Here is a 22,984-nt window from a genome sequence, read left to right on the forward strand (position 1 = left end):
TTTGGTAAATTTTTTCTTTCTAATGGTCCCTAGACCTCATCTCTCACATTCTCACGATTGAATGCCCTAATTGTTCGAACTCATTGTTTTTATCCAAAAATTGGATTTTGGACATCTCAATTGAGGTTTGGAGATTTCATTATGCGAGAAAGGATCTAAGAAAGAATAAGAAACCATTTTCAATAGTTTTTTCAAACATTTTGAGATGTATGTAAAAGACTATGATTTTTTTTTTTTTGTTAGTTTTTGGATGAAAATCGACCACGAATGGTTCTTTTGGGTTGAAATCTTTTAAACAAGTCGTTATCTCAAGTTTTTAGTTGATCTTTCCATATATTTTAGTCGAAAAATTTTGAAAATTGAAAATGGGTGGATTTTAATAGTGTTGAGTTCACCACTTTTTTTTATTTAAAAAGTGGTGAACTCGACAGTAAAAATATTGAATTCGACACTAAATAAAAAAATGTTAAATTCGACAATAATAAAAATTGTTGAACTCGATAATAAAGAAAAAAATGGCGAGTTCGCCAGCAATGAGGGACCAATAAGAAAGAAAAAGGTTACTAAATGTCCTATCAAGCTATCATGGAAAATCGTGAGAGTCCTTTTAAGTAGCTTCCCCTAAATGTTTTGGATCAAAAGAAAAAAAAAAAGATTAAGATGAATGCCACTCTCACAAGCAAACAGGGCATCTCTTTGGATGACCTTGACCTACCAAATTCACATATTTTATTTTCAAATAAACATGTGAGTTTGGTGTTTGATGATGCGCTTACGACGACCTAACGACTTGACTTACATATTTCATTTTTCAAATAAACATGTCTGCTTCTTATCACTGTTTTATTAATTATATTAATAAAAATAAATCCAAGATGCTTTGAAAATTTTAAATTAAATAAAAAAAGTTTACAACTTGTTTTTCTCTCTTATATTTAGTCCAACTTGGATAAGAAAAGAGTTTACTTCTACTTAATAATTAGATCACATTTGTTCAAAAATGGAGGCTAGAAATGTTGGAGGAACAAATGGACCTCTATTTTCCAAAAAATATATCGAGGGTTTACCGGTTGATCATTAGATAGTTCAAATTCCTTCGTTGAACGGTCAAGTATGAATCCATGTTTTTGTCAATGGGCATGATATCATGATTATTAAGATATCAGGGTTTCTACAATAAGATTTATGTTGATTTCATGTTTTCCAAGAAGTTATTTTTCACGAATCACCCAATACCATCCCTTTTCTTAATACTCTTCGACAATATTTATTTTCAATTAATGATTCAAACCGAATTATACTAAATTCGAAAAACAGGAACTAAGATTCGAGCTTCATTTTATTTTATAAACAATTCTTCTACAATCTTTTTGTACTCGTGTCAAGAGTCAAAAGGAAGACGAAATTCGTTTGAGAGTTATCGTTTGCAATCTCTCCATCAAAATCTTCTAAGTCTTCCAATTTATCTCCATATTACTCCCTTCTATTATTATTAGAGAACTGATATTGCTGCACCAACTTTTACTAATGCCAAACCAATTCCTATGTAATTAATTAGTTTGGTGTTAGTAAAAGTAGGTGTGGCAATAGTAACTCTCTATTATTCATCTATTGTATCTAAAAGTCCAGGAGACCCAACCATGCTATACACCAAACCCTATCCATCTTTTCTTATAACAAACCAATGGTCTGGACGGGCCTTGACCCAAAGCCCATCATTCTAATTAACTGTCCGGTCGATCCGGACCAATTATGAATCGGGCTCCTTCCGGCCCATTGACAGCCCGCGTTTGGAGTTTAGACACCCTATTCGATCTGAATTACAGGATCTGCAGATATTCTCATCAGATCAAATTACGTAAAAGTGAAGCAAAAACCAGTTCATTTCGATCAGATCAAGCTACGTTTGGTGTTTTGATTCACTAATTCATGGTTCATAGATCGTGAGAATGGATGCTCTTCCTTCCCAATCAGGAAGATTCGAAAACAACATCAGCCTCTCTCGCACCAGTTCTTCCTTCTCGAACAGATCCACATCAGACACTCCAGAAAATCTATCTCGTTCATCTTCATATGTTGGTAGTGGTAGCCAAAGCTTAGCTTCGATCCTCAACAATCCACATGTTGGTAAGTATGGTGTTTATGGATCCGATACTTCGTGGGTGTCCGGATGGTGGTCCGCTTCCTCCTCCATTGGACCCACTGAATTTACCCCATTGACGATCAAGCAAACGATCCCTGAGGTTCTTCGATCCGATTTCGAACCCTACCTCTCATCGATCTCTGAATCGTACACGAGATTTGAGGATATCAGGCATCATACGAGGAACGAAGAATCTAGTGGTGAGGAATTATCAGAGACGAGTTCGAAATCGAATTCAAGTTCAAATCTTGGAGTAGGCCAAGGAGAAGCACTTGTGGCTTGTTTGAGAGAAGTTCCATCGTTGTACTTCAAGGAGGACTTCGCGTTAGAGGAAGGATCCACATTCGGTGCGGCGTGCCCCTTCTCGACAGCATCGGAAAATGCTGTGTTGCAGGAGAAATTGTCGCAATATTTGGATACTGTTGAGTTGCATTTGGTGAAAGAGATCTCTTTGCGGTCGAATTCGTTCTTTGAAGCGCAGGGGCAACTCCAAAATTTGAATTTGGAGATTGTGGAGGAATGTGGAAAGATTGGAGAACTCAAGGGGACTATTAGGATCCTGTATGGAGATTTGGTGGAGTCGGTGAGGAAGATTCAGGATTTGAATTTGACAAGGACTAACTTGCTTGCTCTTCAACAGAAACTTAAGCTTATATTGTATGTTAATCAAGCGCTCTCAGCTTTGAAACTGGTAAAATTCATGTATTTTTCTTTAATTCTTCCAAAGTATCTGCCTTTTATCTATATTATCTGTTTTCTAATTTTATTAAATATCTTTACTGTGTGGCATGTATAAGACTCATGTTGCCAAACCCCAGAATTGGTGTCTCCAAGCAACAAAAAGTATTGATAAATATTGTATTGTATCTTACGAAAAATTCCTATCTTATTGTACTCATCAGAAATGATATATATTTGACGATAGATAACTATTTAATTGGGTAAGCTGGAATTGAACTCATTACCTTGAAGTTGCATTTCGATATATCAATCAACTAACAACTGAGCTATGGGTCCAAGCCCGATGATAGATTACTATACACATATTGATTAACAATCAAATGCATCTTAGTTCTTAAACTCGTTGTTCAAGCTCAAGCATTTGCAGGATAATTAATCATAGACCATTGGGAAACATGCTTTCTTTTCTTCAGAATGTACAATATGCAAATGCCATCTGTCTTTTTTGTTTTTGGTCGGTAACTAAAATATTGTAGAATATATACAAAATGCCATCTCTCAAGCACTGTTATAATGCTGTTATTCAAGATTAATTTTCAGAACTTAGTACCACTATATATTTGCTGTGGTTGACGTTGAATCCTTTTTACAGTTTCATTTGATATATATATATATATATATATATATATATATATATATATTTCATTTGCTTCAAAATTTAAATTACCATTTCTAATTATTATGCTGTTAACCAAGATTTTAGATGAACACTACACTTGATAATGCGTGCGTCCATGAAATTGATCTATTTGTCTTGCATACAGCTTGTTGCTGCAGCTGATTGTGCAGGAGCTTTGGATGTTACTGATGATTTGCAACATTTGCTGGTAAACATAATTTTACAGATTACGATTGTGTTTGTGCTTGTTACAGTTTTATTTGATATGCTCATAAGCGTAGTTTAGCTTATTATTTCAAGAGAAATGATACGTGATAATGGTTGTAGAATTTCTGATTTTTTTAATTTAATTTATGGGAAGAAATTTCTTTCCTCAAGGTTTCTTGAAATTATGCGATCATTGTTTTGTAAAGTGAGATTACATTTCTTCACTATAATAATAAGAGAAGGCTGAATACGAGTTTGTTGACACCAAATCCATTTTTCAATTATAACAAAGTTGATACTAAGGAAGAAATATAAAATAATAGGTCATTTCATTAAAAAAAAAGTATATAAAAGACTATAACCAACGGGGGGTTGGTGAGATGGCTAGGATCACGTCTTAGGAAGCGGAGGTCCTGAATTCGATCACCCTTGAGATTTATCCCAGTACACCTAGCACATGTGGAAGGGGTGACATGCATGCCCTGTGGGATCAGTCGGGTGCTCCAAGAGGCCCGAATACCTGAGGTATCAAAAAAATAAAAATAAAAGACTAGAAACCCACGATTCTAACTCTAACCATCTTCATCCAAATCCTCGTTAGATAGTATTTTTAAAATTACAACAATACCCTTGCAAATACATTGTGTTTACTATTACAATGAGAGAAGAGTGAGTATTGTTGACACATTCCACATTTTTTTAATTACAAAAATCCTGTCACATTACTTCAAATGGCACACCTCCTTTAATTCAGCTTATAAAGAAAATTCTAACCTTGCATAAATAATAATTTTGTAATCCACGTGAATGCATATTTCACTCTCTAGTGCAAATAAAGTAGGAAGGGCCTCAATGTATAAAGCACCATACAAAGAGCTAGTCTCAAGTTTTTTCTCTATTAAGGACTTTTCCTAGAGGACCATACAAAAAATCAGTGGGCAAGTGGTTCACCAGTGATTATGGTTGAAACTCATTAAATCTAATAAACATCATTTGAAACATAAATAACTCCTTTTATTCAGAGCTTATTACTTGAGTTTTGAGAGACGTTTTTTATACAACAGAAGTGGGAATAATATAATGTTATCCATTGTTTCTATTGATTTAAAGCAGCCTAAAGAGGTATGGAGTGATGGGAATGTAAATTCCCAGCTTGTTACCAATACCTTTACTAGAGTAGTGGTTGGAATCTTGGATTCCCTCCAATGTTGTGAAGTGTCTACACATTGGTACTTATTAAAAAAATTCTCTGCCTGTTGTAATGGTTTAGACTTGTCTTCTAAGCACTTGTGTATCTTTTTAGTTTCTACTCCTTGGGACTTTCATTCTGACCCCTTGAATTATTAGTGCTCTACAGGGATTTTTATTTATTTATTTATTCTATCAAGTTTGCATGTTTTGAAATAAATGCAAGTCCTTGCATACCATTTAGTTTATCTTATTGCGATTACTATTATGTTTGACAGGATACCGATGAGCTTGCTGGTCTCCATTGCTTTCGTCACCTTCGGGATCTGTTAGCAACATCCATTGATTCAATAAACAGGTACACCTTTTGGGTCAACTCATAGTTATAACGTCTTCTGGAAAATTCAGCTTGCTATTGCAGGGAAACTGCAAGTGTTCAACTGCTTCCTATTCTTTGACTCTTTGATTTGCCTCTTCCCAAATTTTGGATAAAGTGCATGTGTAGTCATTTGGTTAAGCTGCACTAAAGGATACTCAATGGAGTATGATATTGTGACTGGATAAATTCTTCAAGCATCATCATCAAAAGAAAAAAGAAAAAAGAAAAAAGAAAAAAGGAAAAAAGAAAAAATTCTGAACTAGCTTCAATGCCTCTGGTATTATCTTGCTGAATATTTTGGGAATTACGAAACCTACCAAATCACATCAACAAGGAACTATATCCACACTGATTGGAAAAAGAATAAAACAAGGAACTACACCTACCCTGTAAATTACATTAAGGAACTGGGCATTTTTAATAAACGGGTTGTTACTACTGTAGCTATGTTCGACATATCATTTTATTCTATTATGGAAAATAAAATGGTTTAAATTTATGAACTTTTGCATACAATTTGAGTTTAGTCAGATGAACGACTTTGTCCTATTGAAAGCTACACTGAAGGACCCCAGTCCACTTTGTTCCATTGAGCAGTTTGTCAGTTCTGTTGTTTATTTTGTTTCACACTCTACTACTTTTGCTCAAGGTCATTTTGGTGTATTAGACACTCTAGGTCCAGTTTTTTTGTTTGATAAGTGAAGATAAATTTAATGGAGAAGAAAAAAGAGGGAGCTCAAGGTAACTATCCCAAATTAGAAAAAGGAGCGAGGTAGCCAACCGTTCCTCATAACAAAGCAAGACAAAAAACCAAATAAGCAACACTAACCCACCAAAAGTTTACAAACCCAATCCCGTCTAACTAGGAAAATCCTCAAAAGAGATGCTCAGATGCCCTTGAACTCAACAAATAAATTACTCCAAGAGAAAAGTAAAGCCAAGATTGATATGACGATGTTCTGACTCAAGGCTTTTTTCCTTCGAAGATGCAATTGTTTCTTTCTTTCCATAATCCCTAATAAACTGCAAATGGAAGCAAACCCACTAAATGCACTTAGGTTTTGAAAACAAACTTCCCCAAGCCAGCCAAGTCTCAAAGAGCGTTTGGTCCAGTTCTTTTGTTTTACTGATTGCTTATTGAAAAAAAAGGAGGATGTGCTTTATCTCTATACATGCAGATTGGCCAATTTTTTCTATTCTTATGTGAAATATATGGATTATACAATGTCTAGTTTGTAACCTGTGAAGTTCATTCTTGTAGCATTCTTTCGGCAGAGTTCATGCGCACGTCTATACATGATGCAAAAGATGTGGATTCGGTAATTTTGTTGAGATTGAAAGCAAGGGATACCAATCTCGCTAGTGGGAAAGATGATGAAGTAAGTATTATTATTATCATGATCCGTATTTCAAACTGAATGATTTTGGTTTTGTGACTGCTATATTATTTGGGGTTGTTGATCTCATGATTTGCCTTAAATTTCTGTAGCGCATCATTTTCTAGTTTTTTCTGTTAAGTCAATCCTGAGCAGCTTTGCCCTGACTTTTTTTTGGCTGTTGAGGCCTCTATAGTCTGTTGATGTGAAGGGAGTTATGCTTGGGTTGTGTTGCTCAAATTCATTCTCCTTCTTTAACTTGGGCATTGTTCTTAGTGGGGACTTATCACTTCCACGTGCTTTTTTATGTTTATGTTCCACTTTATACAGAGTTTTCTCTACCGTATGCAGTTTGTGTAGTCCAAGAATTACCAAGGCACCCTTTTTAAGAATATGGTCTCCATATTGATAACATCCTCAAGTCAAGTCATTTTTGGGTCAAAGTTCGGTTGGATAATGGGTTGCTGTTCTATGAATCACCAAACCACTGTTCTATGATTATCTTAATATATTTGATTTTTTCATTTTATGTTTAACTACTACAAAGGCTGCCATTCCGTATATGAGACCTTTTTTATCTGTTAGGGTTCAAACGCCCATCCATGGATCTAACCCAAGTTGATGTTAACTTGCTAAAAAAATCTGGAATATTGTGGGCTAAGTCAGTAGAATTTGTATTCTTTTTAATCACAAGATTAACCTTTGCACTACTATATATATTTCTGTAGTTCGGCCATTTTCTGTTCATGTATGACTTTTGGAAGAATGTTTTTCAAAATGTTAACTGGAGCTTATCTGTTAGCAGGTTAAGTTGGATGAGGAAGAAACCAATAGCTTCCGAGATCGTCTTCTCCCCCTTATCATTGGATTGCTCCGAACTGTGAGCCTTCTCTATCTCTCGTTTATGTGAAATGTTATTTTAAACCTGCAATTTTTTTCCTGAACACATTACAGACTGAAAAGCCTTATTTAAAAAGTTGTGGGATTTACATTTTTTTGCTGCTATGTGTTGCATCTTCTTATGGTATCATGCTTTTGCTCAGGCAAAACTGCCATCTGTGTTAAGGATATACCGTGATACACTTGTCGCCGACATGAAAACAGCAATTAAGACCACAGTTGCAGAGTTGCTTCCTGTACTGGTTGTCCAACCCTCAGAGTCTGATCTGACGACTGGAGAACAAGCAGTGGATGCTGATGGTGAGATATTATATAATACAAGTTGTGTATTATGTTTTAAATTTGCAGCACCAAGGCATATTCTTGACAGCTATGAAATGATTTGTTCTTCCTTTTTTTTTTCTCCTCTGCTTTCATTCTAACTGCTGAAGTGATACAGGTGGAGGTTCATCACTTGCAAGCAAGTTGCGGAACCTTTCATCTGAAAGCTTTGTTCGACTTTTGGATGCTATTTTCAAGGTTGTACAGGTAAGGTAATGCTCCACTTTATTTCTTTTCTTTGTTGGGTTTTGATAGTTATTGAAGCTTTGGTGGACCTTAACCACTATTTAGAAAATGTTGGTTGGAAGGATTTCTGATGTATATAAAGGGCAACTTGGGTACATTAATGCGTGAGTTTCAAGATACAATTCATGCTTAATAATGTAACTGTGGGTGAATGTCTATCCTTTTAAGAGATTTTTATGATTTAATACCTTCAACTATCAATTTATTTTGCTTCTCTTGACACGCATTTAATACATTTTTTAGGGAAAATGTATACATGCATAAATTGGTTGAGGTACAATTGTTTCTATCTGAGTCTTCTTGCATGTCGCGCTGAATGTGGTTTAATCTTGCTAACACTGTTTTGACCTCCAGGTTTTACTTGAACTTCTATTCATGAACTCTTGAGACTTTGTTAAGTACGATGTAATGTAATTTCTCTTCTTTTAGTGAATGCAGGCACATTTAGTGCGGGCCTCAGAAGTTAAAAAAGCTATTGAATGGATTATGTGCAACTTTGATGGTTGCTATGCTGCCGATTCTGTTGCCACTGCACTTGCACTTGGTGCAGCTGCTGCAGAAACAAGTCAAGAAAGTTCGCCATATTCTCTTCAGAAAAGTGCTACTAAGATCCCTTCCTTCCAGGGAAGAGTGAATGATGCTTCAAGTCCATCAAACATGGCAAGAAATTTCCGGTAACATCCTGTTCCTTCTGATCTTAGTGAACCTTCTAAACCACAGAAGAATTCAACATTTTTGCTCAATTTGCATTTATTCTCTATACAAAGTACTTACTCCAAAGTATTTGTTTTGGAGGTTTCCTTTTATCAGTTGCCTTTTCTGGGTACAACCATTTTAATGGTATGGATTGGATTAATTTTAAAGCCAAGTTGTCATTAATCTCCCACTTACTGCTGATGTATTCTCTTGGCAATAATGAAGTGCAAGAGCACATGGCTTTTTTATGCTGACTATGAATTTGTAGTTCCCTAAGCTGGGGGGCTTGGCTTTTCAAAAAGTGTGTATGGGTTTTTGTCTGCAAGCTTATTCTTTCATGCTTGAACTCTTTGCATGGGAAATTATTCGATTGTTTGGGTTGCAATATCTTCTCTTAATTAACTCTATTTGATGAAAACAAAATATGATACCAGTGAGGAGTCTTTCGTGCAAGTTAAAGGCTCTAAAATGAAGAGCGCAAGGCAGAAAATGGTATTGATTGAGATAGTAAGAAAAGATCTAAAGACACATGCATTGATAGAAGATTTAGCTCTAGATAGAGATGAACAAAGGAATAGGATTAATGTTGCCGTCCCTGATATTTGGGATAAGGTATATATGGTGATAATAATTGCATTAATTTGTATTGGTGCATGAATGCATTCGCATAGGGACACTTCGGTTATACTTGAGTAATATATAAAATAAAACACAACTGAGTTTGAACCGTTGTGTGTGACACAAATATCCAATCATCTACAATGTTGTGGGAAATAAATCGAACTACAAACCTCCCATCATATACACTTTTGTAGGTTAAAACTCCCATCAAGCTATAGTGTTATGGGACCCATTTTATTTCCTTTATTCTTTACCTCCTCTAATTTTACTATATTTTCTCTTCTGTCGCTTTAATCCACTTTATTATTTTTCATTTTTAACCCCTTTAATCTCAATTTTTTTTTTAATAATAACCCTCCAACTCTATTTTTTTCCACTCTTACCCCTTTAACCGAGAGAGCCCTCCACTAACTTTACTATATTTTCTCTTTTACCCCTTTGATCCACTTTATTGTTTTTCATCTCTTACCCCTTTAATCTCATTTTTTTTTAAATAATATCCCTTCCATCAAGCTATAGTTTCTTGAGGCCCACTTTATTTCATTTATTCTTTACCCCCCCAACTTTACTATACGTCCTCTTTTAACCCTTTAATCCATTTTATTGTTTGTCATCTTTTACCCCTTTAATCTCAATGTTTTATAATAATACCCCTCCAACTTTATTTTTTTTGCTTTTACCCCTTAACTTGAGAGAGGATGCCCGTGCCGTAGTGTAACGGCCAAATCATCTGTCACCTAGAGTTAGGTGTAAGCTCGCCCCGGAGCTACCCGGGAGCACCCATGTAATATCATGTAAGGCTCGTTATGAAGCCATGTCAGCCCCCGTACCAGGGCATATCTGTTAGCTTAGGGTACGTGTCAGCCCCGTGCCAGGGCACACTTGTTAGCTTAGTGGCATTTTCGTAATAAGGGAGTATGACCGGCCTCTACTTTTGATGTTTCCTTCTGGAAACCTAGTAAAGACTTAGCATACACTTTGTAGGAAGGGTGTCAGTGCTATCCCAATCCCCGGCCTACACCCACGTTGTTGAAGCCCTTGAAGCCCAGCTCCGTGGAAGTCCCGCGTGTCATAGGATCATCAATTGCTTGTAACGCATCTATTTGCTTTTATATCGCGTTGCACCGTGTAATCAATATTATATCAACAAAGTTGCCTTCGGGCTTTATCTCGTGTTGCCTCGTTTACTTGTTTGCTAGCTACGTGTGTGTGGTGTACGATCATTTTACAGGCTTGCAAGTGGATTTGACCCCCTTGCGCCGCACGACCCCGCTTCGAAAGAATAGGGCCGTGACAGTTGGTATCAGAGAGCAGCAGTTGTTTGAGCACAGTTGGTATTCCCCCTAGCTATTCCCCGAGATTCCATTTAGTTCACGCGAACGATGGCAGAGGAACTACTAGTACCGCGGATCTACCCGCTCCAAACACACCAGCACCACGTACAAACAAGGAACGCATCGAGGTATTGGAGGAAAGGATAGGTATGCTATCCGGTATTGTTGATGGTATTGCGCATTTAGATGATCGCCAGAGCACGCTGGAGGAAGGATCCGAGACATTCAGAGCTAGAGTGACAGCCCTCGAGGAAGATACCCGAGACAGTCTAGCCGTCTTACAGGAACAGGTTACAGAGCTCACTACAAAAGTAGGTCTCCTAGTTCGCGCCGTCGGTAACGAACGGCCTACCAATAGTGAAGCTTCTCCCTCGCGCTTGCGAGTACCCGAGCCACGTACCTTCAATGGTGTTCGCGATGCGAAAGAGCTCGAGAATTTCCTGTTCGACATGGAGCAGTACTTCCGTGCAGCTCGTCCGGATTCCGAAGAGGTAAAAGTAACAACTGCTTCTATGTATCTTGCAGGTGACGCCAAGCTATGGTGGCGGACAAAGTACACCGAGATGGAAAGTGGCCAATGTTCCATCGATACATGGGAGGACCTCAAGAAAGAATTGAAGCACCAGTTCTTACCAGAGAACGTGGAGTTCATTGCCCGCAGAAAGTTGAGGCAACTCCAACATACAGGTACAGTTCACGAGTACGTCAAGCAGTTTTCCGCCTTGATGCTTGATATCCGTGATATGTCAGAGAAAGACAAGCTGTTCTCATTCCAAGAAGGACTCAAGCCTTGGGTTCAGACAGAACTCCAACGGCAACGTGTGGAAGATCTCGCGTCTGCAATTGCAGCAGCCGAGCGGTTGACTGATTATACTCCCGCGGGAGGGAGCCAACAGTATGTACATCCTCAATCGAAGGGTTACTACCAGCAACCTGAGTACACAAAGAAGTCTTCGAATGGCAAGAATGGAAGGCATAGAAAGAGTTCCAGTCCGGGATCATCACGGAACTCCTCTCCTTCACAGAGCAGAAGTACCTCGCCAGTCAAGCGTCGTCACAAGCATGGATGTGTTTTGTGTGGTGGGCCTCACAAGACAGTTAAGTGCCCACAGCGAGCCAAACTGACTGCACTATTAGCTTCCCAGAGTGACCCTAGTCACGAGAGTACGAGTGGGCGAGATTATGAAGATTCTCCTCACATGGGAGCCTTGCATCTTTTGAATGCAATGAAACAGACATCTGAGACTCAGAATAGCCGGAAACGGAAGGGTCTAATGTATGTCGATATTGAAGTTGGTGGGAAGACCACCCAGGCAATGGTTGATACAGGAGCTACTCACAGTTTCATTACCCCTGCAGAGGCGAAGCGTCTCAATATCCGGCTCGATAAGGGTTCAAGCCGTATGAAAGCTGTAAACTCCCAAGCCACTCCTATCCAAGGTTCGGCCAAGTCAGTGTCCGTCAAGATAGGTACATGGAAGGGTAAGCTTGATTTACTCGCAGTTCCGCTCGATGAGTTCAGAGTTGTCATTGGGATGGATTTCATGCGACAGAACAGGGTTGTACCGATGCCATTCGCCAACACCTTGGGCATGCTAGGTGAATGTCCAAGCTTTGTTCCCGTCTCCACAGGCAAGGAAGAGGGAAATTTGATTTCAGCCATTCAGGTGAAGAAAGGGTTGAAGAAAGGTAAGCAACCGTACATTGCTTCCTTGAGAGTTGAAGCCGAAGAAAATGACCATAGTTCAACTCCCACACAAGCCACACAGGTTTTAGCAGAAGATGATGACGAGATAGCGAATTTGCTTTCGAAGACACTACAGCCACGTAGGTCGAATGATCATCAGAATGAATTGCTACCTGTTGCCACACCTCTTATAGAGAGGCCTTACAGGATGAATCATCCAAGACTAGCTGAGTTGAGCAAGCAGCAGTATGGGTCTTCGAGACGTTGTATCGATTATCGAGCAGTGAAGAAGATCACCATCAAGAACAAGTATCCTATCCAGCAGAGTGCCGACTTGTTTGATAAGCTTGGGACAGCCAAGTGTTTTTCAGAGTTAGGTCAGAGATCAGGTTACTGTAAGATTCAAGTTGCAGAAGAAGCCCCTCAGCCACTTAGTCAGAGTGTCAGCAATAATTGTGATGTACCTCAGAGTGTTGTCAGCGTCAGAGATTCAAGAGTCACAGGGAAGTTATGGAACGAACCGTGCAGACTACTTAGATTCCAGCTTGATTTTCCGAGCAGTGTACATCATCAAGCAGTTTGGCCAACGGAGAGATTCAGTTCTGCGTTGGAGTATTTTAGGCATCTTGCCAATGCCGATCATCCGAATTGGGCGAATTTGTTCAATTCCACCACTCAGAAGAACTCTTCCTCCAACAATAGTACTTTTGAACTTATATCAGGCCAACAGTGTTTAACTTCTCACACTATTGTTTCAGGCTACAGGAGACACAGTCCAAGGACGTACAGGTTTGCTAAACTCTGGTTACCGTACAGGTTACACAGCATCTACTCTGTCATCCATGCAAGAAGTCTCAAGCCGTACCAAGCAGATCAAGGAGATCCCGCGCGCAGCATTCCAACACGTACCACTTCTCATTCAGCTTTTCAGCCAGAGCGTGTTGTCGACAAAGTTCTCGAAGACGTCATTTCAGCAGCAGTTCCATCCAACAACAGCAGCAGCAGCACGTGGAGTACTTCGTCACACAGGACATGCCAGAATTTGAAGCTACACAGGAGAGTGCAGAGAACCTACAACCTTTCAAGCAGCCGATTGAAGAGTTTGCCAGGTCAATGCGACGAGGACGTCTGCAGAATAGGTGGGGGAGACTGTAACGGCCAAATCATCTGTCACCTAGAGTTAGGTGTAAGCTCGCCCCGGAGCTACCCGGGAGCACCCATGTAATATCATGTAAGGCTCGTTATGAAGCCATGTCAGCCCCCGTACCAGGGCATATCTGTTAGCTTAGGGTACGTGTCAGCCCCGTGCCAGGGCACACTTGTTAGCTTAGTGGCATTTTCGTAATAAGGGAGTATGACCGGCCTCTACTTTTGATGTTTCCTTCTGGAAACCTAGTAAAGACTTAGCATACACTTTGTAGGAAGGGTGTCAGTGCTATCCCAATCCCCGGCCTACACCCACGTTGTTGAAGCCCTTGAAGCCCAGCTCCGTGGAAGTCCCGCGTGTCATAGGATCATCAATTGCTTGTAACGCATCTATTTGCTTTTATATCGCGTTGCACCGTGTAATCAATATTATATCAACAAAGTTGCCTTCGGGCTTTATCTCGTGTTGCCTCGTTTACTTGTTTGCTAGCTACGTGTGTGTGGTGTACGATCATTTTACAGGCTTGCAAGTGGATTTGACCCCCTTGCGCCGCACGACCCCGCATCGAAAGAATAGGGCCGTGACACGTAGGCACAGGTGAACTCTAGTATATATATATTGAGAACATAATTATTAGTGACCATGCGACAAAAAAACTCCATTTTCAAAATATTGCCATATACATATGCTGGACATGCAATGTTATAGTCTTTGGGGAATGATCGGTTTATCTTTCTTTGCTTTAGCTTTACTTTATTCGTTGTTCATACAATTCCAGGGTACCTCTGTTTTATAGACATCTCCTTGTATGTTTGATACTTCGTTGAATTAATTTTACCTAGTTCTACTTGTATGCGTGTCAGTATCATCGTACAACCATGTTATTGTGTCGCTAGATTTATTGTGGTCAGCATGTTCAAGACCTTGTTCCGTGTATAAGTTACATGGTTTAACAGTGCACTCTAGTCTGTTGTAGTTATTCCAATCCTCAAATGTCTTATAAGGACATCATTTGAGTCAGTAGAAATAGAGATGCAAGGACGTTGTCTAAGTCAAGGTTTTAGGCCTCTCTATATTGCACACAGCTTTGTGAAGATCTTTGTAGTGGTCCCTCCTTGTGGGCTGTTATCTTACATTTCAATTCTGAAGTTAAAATGCCTTTCATTTTATGGGTTGTTATTTGATTGAGCATTCTGACCACCTGATGTCTCATTCTCAGCGCTGATGTATTGCGGGAAAACACAGAAGCTGTATTTGCAGCTTGTGATACTTCTCATGGAAGATGGGCTAAGCTCCTTGGCGTTCGAGCTCTTCTTCACCCAAAGTTAAGACTGCAAGAGTTTTTAAGCATATACAACATCACTCAGGATTTTATAACAGCTACTGAGAAGGTATTGCCTGTTTGTTGACGAGCAATTTGATCACATCATATGTTTTATCTTTGTATCATATATGAATATGTGTTATGCTAAACTAATTCATATAAGCAGATCGGTGGAAGACTGGGCTATAGCATACGGGGAACATTGCAGTCACAATCCAAAGCATTTGTTGATTTTCAACATGAATTTCGAGTTAGTCAGTTGTTTAATAGTGCTGAAATGAGTTTCTAGTGCTTATAAGAGCTCTGCATATTGTTATTTTAACTTCTTGGTTGGCTATTGTAGATGGCAAAGATTAAGGCAGTTCTTGACCAAGAAACATGGGTTGCAGTAGATGTCCCTGAAGAATTTCAGGCCATTGCCAACTTGCTTCTTTGTTCTGAAGCTTCGACCAATGGGAACCAAGCCAATGTTCTTGGTAACACAGCTACAAGTTATTCTGAAGCAGTCCCCAAGAATGATGGTTCACTTGTGGTAGATGCTGGGGTATCTCCTCAAGAGCATATTGAGCTGAATGATTCTGTTAATAACTTGGCAAATAACACCAGGCATGATAAATCGGCTCAGAATTATAATAATAACACAAAGGAGCATGGGACATCGATCTCCCAAACTCTGATGTATAGAGGCGTCAGTTATCATATGGTGAACTGGTTAGTTATCTTCTTTTTCTAGTGCTTGATTAGCTTCCTTTTTTCCAATTTGGTTCCAAGCATTGTACCTATATGCCTTCACAGTTGACTGCTTGTTTCACATCTTTCGACCTATTTTTTCTTCAGTCAGTATTGTGTAATCCATACTGCACTTCTCTGTTGATTATATATTTTTTATTTTTGATGGAAACTCGGGGCTTCTTGTTGTGGCTGATTTTGATATTCATTTCATATTGTTTTCTGTATGCTTAAAATTTATAAAGAAAGTAACTTTTTTTTTTCTTTTTTTTTTGGGGTTAAATAATGTACAATAGTCTTAATTAAACAAACTAATTTTGATGCTATTCTGTATCTTTTTCAGTGGTTTAATATTGCTGAAGATGTTGTCAGAGTACATCGATATGAATACATTTTTGCCAGCTCTGTCATCTGAACTTATCCACCGTGTCGTGGAAATTTTAAAATTTTTCAACACAAGGACTTGTCAGCTTGTTCTTGGAGCCGGTGCCATGCAGGTAGGTTTTTTCATTCATCTCTAATAAATTGATTTGTGCCTTTTCATTGTTGATCTTTTAAATGGGATTTCATTTAAAGAAAAAGGGGCAGCAGATCCAGTAGACCACGTGAGATAATCTCACAAGATGCCACAGTACACCTAAACATGAGGAAGAAATATTTCAGACTAGCAATCCCATCTGGAAAAAAAAAAAACATTTCCGTGCCTTTTGTAAGAGGGAAATTTTCAACTTAGCCATCCATATACAGATAAAATAGTGGAAAGTATTAGGCTATGATTTTTCCATTGAGCAATGTCTTTGCTTTAATTTTTTGTTGTAATCTAGGACTTTGGATTGGGTTGGTCATCTCAAACCCCAGTTTTTTTCTTATATTTATATTTGATTAATATAAAAAATGCCAAAAGCGATCCATTCATGTGCTAACCCGAATATTTGGGGTAAGGTGTAGTGATGAACTGAGGATGATGATGATGATCAAAAGATAACTATAAATATTTTACTTAGATTATAATCTGAACTAGGTGGAATCTGGAAATTCTTAAACCTATTCTGAAAGATCTAATTTTTGTATATTGATGATCCTTCTGGTTTTGTTTGTAGTAAGTTCTTGTGCTTTCCATGTCAGCTGCCTTTCACATTAAATATTGAATTAGGCCCCTCTTGATTGTGAATGTGGAATTGCAGGTTTCTGGGCTGAAGTCTATAACTTCTAAACACTTGGCGCTGGCAAGTCAGGTTATCAGTTTTACCTATGATATTATACCAGGTAGGTTATAATAAATTCGTGTGTTGCTCTAAAAGTACAATATCCAAAATGGCTCTTCTCATCCTTGCTACTTTGATTTATGTGTTTCCTTGAAATCAATAATTCGTGCATTGTTATTGTGAATTATGTGAGGCTTTTCTTATAATCTTATCCATGTTCATCTATAGTAGATCCAAGCTGGGGATCTTATTTCCAATTTTGAGGGAAATATTCTTGAAATCTCCTTACTGACTGAACCTATTGCTATTCTATTACTTTTGATCTATTCTATTATTTTAATTGGGCTATTCCTAATTATTATATTTTGTTCACTGAGAATTTATGAATTTTTTTATATTATGATTGAACACATCTGTATTATTTTGTTCACTTAGAGTTTATGAATTTTTTTATTATGATTGTAGACTTCTGTATTATTTTCATTGCCCATTTTCTCCATGGATCTTTCAATTTGATATCTCAATAATGGAAAAGATTCCAAGTCTCTTGATCGTGAATAGCTAGCTTGATTGGTATAGTCTATAGTGATGATACCATTTGCCTGGGTTCAATTCCCGCCCCCACCGAGTTCCTGATCTTATTTAAAACAAGCTTACTCGGTTGGTAACACCAAAAAATTAACTGACAAAAAAAGTCTCTAGATCGTCTTTCAATATGATTGAGCTGCCTTGGATATTCTGCAAGCAAAACTCAAGATGATATGAGACGCCACTTGGTGGGCTGAACATTAAAAATATCTAAAAAAGGCAGACTATGTAAAATACATAAATGCACAAAGATATGAAAAGAAGAGAGTTTTTTTTTGTAAGTACAAATTTATTAATGAAGAAACTGGAGGTCAAGATGACCCCCAAGCAGTACAAGAGCACAAGTAAAAGAAACAGAACACGAGAAAGAAAATAAAAAAAGCAAGCACATCACACCAGCCCTCTCAACACTACAAAGAGCACAACTCCTACCATTTGAAACAAAGTCCTCTAAGAACGCTCCTTCGAAGTCCTTGCTCAGTTTGCCTTTAGTATAGCAAACCCAAGATATCCAAGATCACCTCATTAGGCATTATGATGTCATCAGCCCGTCAATCCATCACTCTGCGTGTTGTCATTTGCTAATGCAAACTCTTATCATTTCATCCATATATCGATAACATGATTACTCAAACTAATGCTTAGTACCCAATTGGTAAGTCATCTAACTTCTAATTGGAAGATTGTGGAGTCTAACATTATACAAATCAAATGAAGTAGATCTGAGAGCAGTCTCGGCAAATACAAATGAGAAGAGCCTGGTCCAAGCTATATCTCCATCCCTGCCAAAACCCAGAAGTATTTGTGTTGTCTTAGTCATCGTAGATCTGAAACCATGATACCGGGTGGTACCTTTTGTGAACTCCATGTTTCTGAACTCATTATTTTGTTTTGAATGCCTAATAATACCTTTTCTAATCACAGAATTATGGTGCAATTGAAAAGGACTTTTGCAGTTGTGTGCCTGATAACAGTATTAAATATGAAGTTACAAAATTTCATTCTGATATTGTTCTTTCTGTGTTGAACAAAGAAATCAGACGTGTTCTTTTCCTGAGAATACCAGAGTCTCGTAAGGCACTATTGCTGTCTGAGATTGATCGAGTAGCTCAGGTATGATCCTTTTGGTTGTTTAACTTATCTTCATTAATTTTTTTCCGTTTCATATCACTCATCTGTTGAATAGTAAGTACGTTGTTACAACATTATATTTGCATTGGGTGAAGACAACCCTAAATTCCTAATACATGGAACTTCTATCAAATTATTATTATTATTGTTTTTTTTATTTCTTTTTTAATAAACATTCTAGTCTAGACCTTTTTTGCGCTAGGGTTGGACTGAATTTTTCATTCTACAGCATATTTGTTTAATTGATATTCTCTTTTTTTGATAAGTAAAGATGATTTCTATTAAAAAACAGAGGACGAGGAGACTGACCGGAAAACAGAAACAAGCAAGCACAAGGCTGTAAAACAGCCAAAAAAAGTTAACCCATACTTACATTGCAAACCCTCTCCCGCCTAACAAGGAAATCTTCGAGAAAAATGCCCCTAAAAACCTTAAACCTTTTACTTAACACCTCCAACACAAGCTCATCCTTCTCATATTCTGATTTTCATTTCTCGATTGAGTACAATTTATCGTGGTTAAGTTATGAGTTGGTTTTCATTTAATCATTGATGTAAGTTAACAACTCATTTTACCGGTTATCTTGTTACTTTGGACAATGCTGATTTTCAATTCTTGAAAATTTCAGGATTATAAGGTTCACCGGGATGAAGTACATACAAAACTAGTTCAAATTATGAGAGAAAGATTGTTGGTACATCTTCGCGGGTTGCCCCAAATTGTTGAGGGTTGGAATAGGCCAGAGGATAATGATTTACAGCCTAGTCAATTTGCTCGATCCCTTACCAAGGTGGAATTCTGCTGGATATACTTTACTTATATACACCTTACGGCCTTGTCCCCCAATTTTTTGGGGTAAGACTTTGATGACAATGATGATGATATGTACACATTTCTCTTGATGTGAATGTTCTCTGGCTGTCTAGCATACAAACTTAGAGCATCATATTAAATCTGTTAAGAGTACTAATTGTTTTTGTTTTTTTTTTCCCGTGCACGTTCGCGGGTGGGTGGGGGGTCAATAGTCCAAACCTTTGCATTGTAGTGTTGTTTCATAAGCAATTATATATATATTCATATAGTTGTGGAATAAAGATCATTTGTTTCTGACATGATTTTAAAATTTACTTGTGAATAGTAATGGTGCATTAGACTGTCCTGTTTTCTGTATTTTTTGTTATTATCTAATTGTATTAAGGAAAGTAATGCATAATATATTCAAATACTATTGAATAACTTTGAATAAGCTTTTTACCATGGCAAATATCCTTCCATTGCTAAACACACCTTCGCTCCTCCCCCCTCCACTTTTTTTTTCTCTATATAAATTTCATGTATGCTAATCATCTTAAAGAAATATTGATGTACTATCCAGATTTTCTTACATCTTGTTCATTGGGCTTACAAACAAAAAAATCTTTTAAGGCCGAAGTTTCCATTTAAGATAAACTTCTCATTCCTACTGAAATTGTTGGTTTAAATAGTATGTCTTTCCTGGATATGAAATCTTGTGCTCTAATATATTATTTAATATATTTTTTTTCCCTTTGAGTTACATCTTTTCTCTGATTAATCAGACCTGATTGGAACTTAAATGTCTTAATTTGTTTTCAGGAAGTTGGGTATCTCCAACGCATCTTATCTCGAACTCTTCATGAAATAGATGTTCAAATAATTTTCAGGTGAGGCTTAAGATCAATCGAGGCCAGATATTGGCTAAGATTCTCTGAACATTGTCCCTTTATTTTATCTGTGAAGAAATTAGATATAACTAATGGGCAGAATTACTTATTTGAGTCCGAAAACTCATTTGATGAAAGCACACAGACGGGAGAAAGAGCAACAAAGCTGGGAGAGTCCCAGATCGCCAGCTTGGAAATAGATACAACAGTGTTGACTTGTTTGGGCTAGGGGTTGGCAACATGAATCCATTTTTTTTCCCCGATTCAACTCTATCTAGATCTTTATATTTAGTCAAGGAGAAAAATAGATACTATGTTGCTGTAAAGACTTTTAATGGTTTATTTTCCTCTCACATGGCAGGAAGGCCATTGTTTGAGTTGGGTGTTGAGAAAATTCCCGAAAAATATGTTATCCACCACCATAGTGGGACTTCTATTTAAGCCGCTAAATTATATGAAGTTTTGATTCTTCTACCTAAAATGGTCAGAAGAAATCATTGCTCTCCCATGACTTGCAACTGTGCTAAGAAAATTTTCCTTAAGACAGAATTGCAGATCTGAAAAGGCTAAAATGAATTTTGGTCTCATTCAAATTGCGTCCTTTATAAGCAAAATGTCCTAGGTGATATCGAGAAGCCTTCACCACCACTTCCCCTTGAGGCAGCATTTAAATCCGCATCACTTGGCCTTTAAATCTGTATTTTAAAAGACCCTTTAATTGTTTTTACATTTAAAGCTATACCTGCTATATAATAACTAACATTTGTGCTGCTTACAGGCAAGTGGTTCAGATCTTCCATTTGCAAATTTCCGAGGCATATTTGAAGTTAGAGATTAACACTCCCCAAGCTAAGAACAGGTGCTTGTCTAACAACACATACTTCTGCAGATGATATTCTTCTCTTTCTTATGGCAGAACTAGTAACATTTTAGGGGGTTTTTTGGGAGATATTCTGTCCATGTTTTAAGTTTTGAGTATTTTCTACTAAACTTTCAAGGTCACCATCTATGTACCAGATTGTATCAGGACCTCCAACATATCCTTGGATGTATTCGATCGTTGCCTTCTGAGAATATGGGTAATGTTGGTGTTCCGAACTCGGGGAAGCTTGATGAATTCTTTTTGCAAATATTTGGAACTGAAGCTGGTCGATAAAGGTCAATGTAAAGTAGCCAATCCATATGAAGACTAACCAAACCTGAAAAGGAAGCTATCTGGATATCGAAAGAACCAACTCTTCAACCTACACACCTACGTTGTACAATTAAATTAAGGTAATAATATCAAGAACTATGCATTTTGAATTTTTAAATTACCATGACCGATAATGTAATACCAACTTAATATGTTCTCAATTTTGTCTTTTGTGCGTGGTTGTCATGTGTGGTAGTTCCTCATACAAATATAAGGGACATGTAAATGGTGTTACAAATTTTTTTTTTTTTGATGGGTAAGCTGGACTTGAACCCACGACCTTAGCTTTGCATCAGAGACATAGGTAGCATCTTGTACACTTGTGTCTTCAGTTTGTCAACAGGGTGTTGTCACCTACCGAACTTGAATTTATATTTTCTGTCCCTTTCAACCATTAATTTGTACTTTTATAAATGAATTTCTGTTTTTTTCTCTTCCAACTTTAGGTGTGTGTATAAGATCTCGATTGAATTAATTGGGTCAGCTTTGAAATTTTTTATTTATTTTTTGCTTATTCTATGCTGTATTTCAAGGCATGTCATTAAATTATCTGATGTCATATTCCTTTTACATGAGTAATTGAATACCCATGAATCTCCCAACCATTGTTTTCCTTTGTGTGTGTGTGTGTGTGTGTGGAATGGATTGAGTAAATTGAGTCAGCTTTGATTTTTCTTTTCTTTATTATATGCTGTATAATTTCAAGGTAAGTCATTAGATTATCTGATGTTATATATCCTGTACTTTAGTAATTGAAATACCCATGAATCTCCGAACCATTGTTTCCTTTCTGCTTCTTGATGAATATTTACTTGTGCAAATTCAAAATTAAATCCTTGAAATCCTTTGTGAAAACAAAATCTCTGTCATCTCATGATCAAGTTTTTATCCAATTATCAAAGCTGGTGAATCATTTATATTGTTGGAAATTCTTGCAGGTGTTCATCAATTCGTTCCAGTTATTAGATGAGAAACCAGACTCTAGCCCTCGTATAATATCTGAACAAGAAGTTTTCAACTGGAGTTTTGCATCGGTAGGATTACAATAACCATGATCTCCTTGTGTTCCATGATTGAAAATTTAGTTCTAGATGAAATATCAGTGAGCGTTGTTACATAGTTTTTTTTTTTCGTTTTGTGAGGGAGAATAATTGTATCAGTGAGCATTTGTTTGATGTAACTTTACTTCCAGTAATTGAAAACACGAATGGTTTGCCATTACATTGGGTTTCCATGCTCGTGAGGGATTGTTGGGAGATCAACCTTATGTTCTGGTTTAAGCTTTGCTTACACATGTGTCTAGGTTGGAAGGTCTTGCATCAGAGCATTTTTCTTGTAAAATCATTTGTGAACTTGATACAGTCAAGTGAGGTTCTAGCAAAAATTCATTTTATTGTGTTTTCACCATTGATGAGTTTTAACATTGGCTCTCTGTGAAGAATTAGTCCATTGAACAAGGACCTCTATAACTCTTTGATGGCTGTGAATCTGTGATTAACCACACAGTGACAGCTATCTAATATCT

At 37.4% G+C, this 22,984-nt stretch overlaps 1 protein-coding gene across 3 annotated transcripts; it reads left to right on the plus strand.

Moving 5' to 3' along the window:
- The first annotated feature begins 1,818 nt into the window (after window positions 1–1,818).
- Window positions 1,819–22,866, plus strand: LOC147397547 (vacuolar protein sorting-associated protein 54, chloroplastic-like). 3 transcript variants are annotated; one of them, XM_086449297.1, is made up of 19 exons: window positions 1,821–2,834; window positions 3,649–3,711; window positions 5,177–5,256; window positions 6,539–6,656; window positions 7,456–7,533; window positions 7,697–7,853; window positions 7,993–8,081; window positions 8,559–8,794; window positions 14,825–14,996; window positions 15,096–15,179; window positions 15,273–15,640; window positions 16,002–16,155; window positions 16,843–16,924; window positions 18,485–18,564; window positions 19,211–19,372; window positions 20,197–20,264; window positions 21,043–21,123; window positions 21,282–21,539; window positions 22,398–22,866. In XM_086449297.1, the coding sequence occupies exons 1-18, from the start codon at window positions 1,950–1,952 to the stop codon at window positions 21,418–21,420; spliced, it is 3,096 nt and encodes a 1,031-aa protein (XP_086305423.1). In that variant the 5' UTR covers window positions 1,821–1,949; the 3' UTR covers window positions 21,421–21,539; window positions 22,398–22,866. The 3 variants fall into 3 exon arrangements, with proteins under 3 accessions (XP_086305425.1, XP_086305423.1, XP_086305424.1); XM_086449298.1 differs by having other exon boundaries at window positions 7,459–7,533; XM_086449299.1 differs by lacking the exon at window positions 22,398–22,866 and having other exon boundaries at window positions 1,819–2,834; window positions 19,211–19,437; window positions 21,282–21,337.
- The last annotated feature ends 118 nt before the right edge of the window (window positions 22,867–22,984 follow it).

The sequence above is a fragment of the Akebia trifoliata genome, chromosome 8, assembly GCF_017979445.1.
Source record: "Akebia trifoliata isolate Shusen 1 chromosome 8, ASM1797944v1, whole genome shotgun sequence".
NCBI lineage: Eukaryota > Viridiplantae > Streptophyta > Magnoliopsida > Ranunculales > Lardizabalaceae > Akebia > Akebia trifoliata.

Bases quoted from the DNA above. Each gene is read 5' to 3' on its own strand.
- LOC147397547 (XM_086449297.1), top strand. From the start codon at position 1,950: ATGGATGCTCTTCCTTCCCAATCAGGAAGATTCGAAAACAACATCAGC. The intron at 3,712-5,176 runs GTAAACATAATT...TATGTTTGACAG, and splicing joins ATGATTTGCAACATTTGCTG to GATACCGATGAGCTTGCTGG. The intron at 20,265-21,042 runs GTGAGGCTTAAG...TGCTGCTTACAG, and splicing joins GATGTTCAAATAATTTTCAG to GCAAGTGGTTCAGATCTTCC.